General features: G+C 37.9%; 1 protein-coding gene across 1 annotated transcript; it reads left to right on the forward strand.

The window, feature by feature from the left end:
* Positions 1-201: 201 nt before the first annotated feature.
* Positions 202-2547, forward strand: LOC108226822 (disease resistance RPP13-like protein 4). Its single transcript, XM_017401814.2, has one exon. It carries the CDS (start codon positions 312-314, stop codon positions 2310-2312), a length of 2001 nt encoding a protein of 666 aa, XP_017257303.1. The 5' UTR covers positions 202-311; the 3' UTR covers positions 2313-2547.
* Positions 2548-4087: the final 1540 nt, after the last annotated feature.

The following is a 4087-nucleotide window of genomic DNA, read 5'->3' on the forward strand; positions in this document are numbered from 1 at the left end:
GAAGTTGTAAGGCGAGATTCTTCTTTAAAAAACAACAGACAAAATCTTTCTGCAGCCTCCTGTTAGATTCTATGTTAGAGTATTATATTGCTTAAGATCTTTGTTTTCTCTTTATTCCCAGATACTATACGTGCATTTTACATTATTAAATTCCAATATGTGCAGTAAGGACTTGCACGCAGAATAATGCTGCACCCACAAAATTGGGTACAAAACTTGTTATCGACATGAAATAACCAAATTCTCAGTTTTGATTTTTGAAATACAAAACGAAGCCAAGAGTTTTTCAAACATTCATAATTTCACCAGTTATGCCTCCAGACTATGAAATCGAAGATGAAATACAAAAGTTTCTCCGGGAACTGGACTACATTCTTAATACAAAGAGCCAGATAGAATCCATAAGCCAAAAATGTCGACAACTGCAAGACAACAGCGAGCATGTTCTTTCCCAACTTTTTACAGCTATAACAAGGTTGAAAGAGAGATACAGAGTCATTATGTATGATCCGGTATTTAGCTCTATGCTTGGTGATGACACAAGATATGATCTTGAAGATGACATTCGACAATTACAAAGGCACATCCTTAGGTTGAAGCTGCCCAGAGGCCCCAAATGGCAACCTTCCTACTATGATGCAAAGCATTTGGAAAATATGTTGAATGTGCTTCACAAGTCTACTGACGAAAACACAGACCAATATGTGCGTGACACACATGTCCCTGTATTTTTCAGGAATCCGGCATTTGAGAATAGTGCAGCATTCAGAGATGCTGAGGGGCGATATGATGCTCTGTCGATCAACTTGAAGCTATGTCTGCTATGTTTCTCAGTGTTCCCGGTGGGTGCCATTATAAAGAAAAGGCTTATGGTTTACTGGTGGATTGCAGAAGGCTTTATAGAGACGGAGGGAAATGAGAAAGATTTAGAGCAATTGGGCGCACAGTATTTTTATGAACTTATGGAGAAGGACTTTCTCAAGCCTTATTATGATAAGCGCCGCCTGGAAGTGCAGACCTGCAAGATGCCAACTTTCATACATTCTGTAGTAACTACAATTGCTGCAAGAGCTAAGTTTTTTGACTTTGATTCAATTGGTAGACCTCGGGCTGATTGTCCTTCTTCATTCCGGTTAGCCTTGGACAGAAGTCCGCAACTAGAATGTTATAAGGGGTATGAGAAATTCCATTTGGTTTTCAATTTAAGTGCAAATGTTCTCTGCCTTTCACTTGAATGGATAAGCACAATGAAAAATGTTACAGTTCTTTACTTGGGAAGGTGGCAATCCTATGCAAACCACTCCATACACGTAGTGGATGATCTGTTCTTAACAGTCATAAATAATATGAAGCATCTCAGGCTTCTTAGCCTTCAAGGGATTTTGGGAATAATGGAGCTTCCTGATGAGGTCACTGAACTTAAACACTTGATCATTTTGGATCTCAGAGCATGTATTCGTCTTCAGAAGCTTCCTCGTGACATTGGCTTGCTCAAGAGTCTGACACACTTAGACTTGTCTGAGTGTGAACTCATTAGTATGCCCAAAGGACTCTCCAAAATAAAGAACCTCATAGTTCTTAAAGGGTTTCTAGTTGGAGAACCTTCGAAACATACATGTAGTCTTAGGGATTTATCTGAACTGCCAAAACTGAGAAAACTAAGCATTCTCACCCGCTTAAGAAAATTTCCTGAAGAAGACGATCTTAAAGCATTTCAGCTACTTGCAGGACTTACCAAGCTAAAAATTGAGTGGAGAAGATTATGGAAGCAAATAAGAGGGGACAACAATCAGATGCAGAAACAGCTTCCAGCTAGATTGCAAAAAACAGAAGTACAAAGCGTTCCTGAGAAAACCACACCTGATTACATGAATCCTATGAAGAAGTACCTAAACAACCTATGTGGGGTCGAAGAACTGGACAACAATCAGATGCAAAACAATGATGCTGACTGCCCACAGCTTCCTGCTCAACTGCAGAAACTGGAACTCCGTTGCTTTCCTATGAGAACCGCACCTCATTGGCTGAATCCTGTGAAGCTGAAGAAGCTAGAAAAGCTATACATAACAGCTTCAGAACTCTGTGATCTCTGTGGGAATATTGGTGGATGGAATGGACCAGTAAATCCATGGGGAGTGAAAGTTCTTCGCCTCAAGTACATGACTTGCTTAGCAATGCAATGGAAAGAAGTGCTCAAATTATTTCCAGAACTGATATATCTAGAGAATGTGAATTGCCCAAAGCTGTCATTCTTTCCATGTGATGAAGCAGGAGTGTGGATCAACAAGAAGAAAGTCCAGAGCAGTAACTAGCAAGCAATCACATATATCCCAAAACTGCGGCTTAATAAATGTAGCCAAGATTTCTATTTCATAAGTTGTGTTGTTTCTTATTCTGTCACTATACTGATTCCCCTGTGCGTGTATCAGATTTGGAATAAAAAGTACAATAAATGACTTGTCGACGTTCTTTTCAGAGATGACCCAGAAGATCACTCTTCTCAGCTTTGTATTGAAAAATTAATCAAAAAATGATTTGTGAACAATATTTCCCTGCTGTTATCATTTTAAACTAGTTCTGTGAACATATAAAACATGCACATCATATAAATGTAAAACTAGCATTTCTGTTTAAATGTTACAGTGCCTATTGTATTATTTCAGTTGGCAACATTTTTATTTCACGTATTTTGTACTGAATTAGCATGAGGTACGGTCCTCAAAATACAAATGGAACAGAATTGTCGTCTTCTCTGGAGATGGTATGCAACTGAGTCAAAAAGACCTCTCTGGAATGTGCTGAAACCAAGGTACCTCTGGGACAATGGAACGGACTATAAGTTTAATGTGATACTGATACACATCTTTTATTAAAGCAATGGATGTTCAAATGTTGCAGCTGTGGCATAGTTGATGCATCCGCATTTTACTGAGTCCTTGAAGGCAGAAGAATGCTTGCTTGATATTTTTCTTCCGATCAAGTTTGGTTTAAAGAAAGCCATATGTCAAGGAACCAGTTACTCTAAAACCTCAAGGTGTTAGAGAATGGCCCTTTCCAGGATCTTATATTCTAACACCATACTAAAACGTTTACAGACGTTACCAGAAACTGATAAACTACTGGTATGATGACGTAATGCCTATCAAAGTTTCAAAAAGAAAAAATTGCAATGCCTTTCAACATTAAAACTACTGGCATTAATAGTGATCTCAATTCTCAACCCCTCATAGTACTGCATCAAAGATCAGAAAGATTACTCGATAGCTAGTAATTTTCAGATACTAACTTTGTTGCCAGAATTGCAGAGTGAGAGAGGTTTATTCAATTTTTGCTAAGAGAGGTTTAATTAATTCATTGTAACAAAATTACGATTTCTGACTCTTTATAATAAAGTTTTAAAGCCATGTTTCAAGTTTTTTCTCATTTCCTCCATTTATAATAAATTGAAAAAAAAACCTTGAGAATAGTTGCTTGTGAATCTATTCTCTGAAGCAGCTGTGGAAAGAATCATATAGTTGAGACATCAGTTTTATATACAGAGTCAAGAAAGAAACAGGAATCTGCTAAAATCAGTAAAAAGTAAAACTCACAGCTATATAGATATTTTTTTTGACAACTGGAAAACAATATAACAATTGATCACAGGTTAGTTAACTCAATTGGTTTTCCCTAAGAAACATCATAGCAGCCATTGAGCTGACAATAGTTGTTGCACAAGCAACAGCAGCAACGACGTTTTTTTCTTTGAGCACAACCCTAACCAAAAACATTGCAACATCCACAGTAATCTTCTTTCTTTCAATCACAAGAACACGACGTCGTTTCCCAGAAAATGCAAGCAGCACCAGCAATGTAATCCATGTCACGACCGTGGTCTTAACTGCAACAATGACAGCAGTAGAAATAACCAAGGCACCAAGAATTGCAAGACAGGTGAACCAGCTGGCTTTCGTAAAGAAGTTGCAGAAGGTAATGATCAAGAAAAAGAAGAAACATCTTTGGACTACTTTGGATCGAAGAAAGTTCATCTATCAAAATATCAGAGAGAATTTGAGCTGAGGACAATGTGGCCTTTGGGTTGGACTTT

This window comes from Daucus carota, chromosome 6 (genome assembly GCF_001625215.2).
Source record: "Daucus carota subsp. sativus chromosome 6, DH1 v3.0, whole genome shotgun sequence".
Classification (NCBI taxonomy): Eukaryota; Viridiplantae; Streptophyta; class Magnoliopsida; order Apiales; family Apiaceae; genus Daucus; species Daucus carota.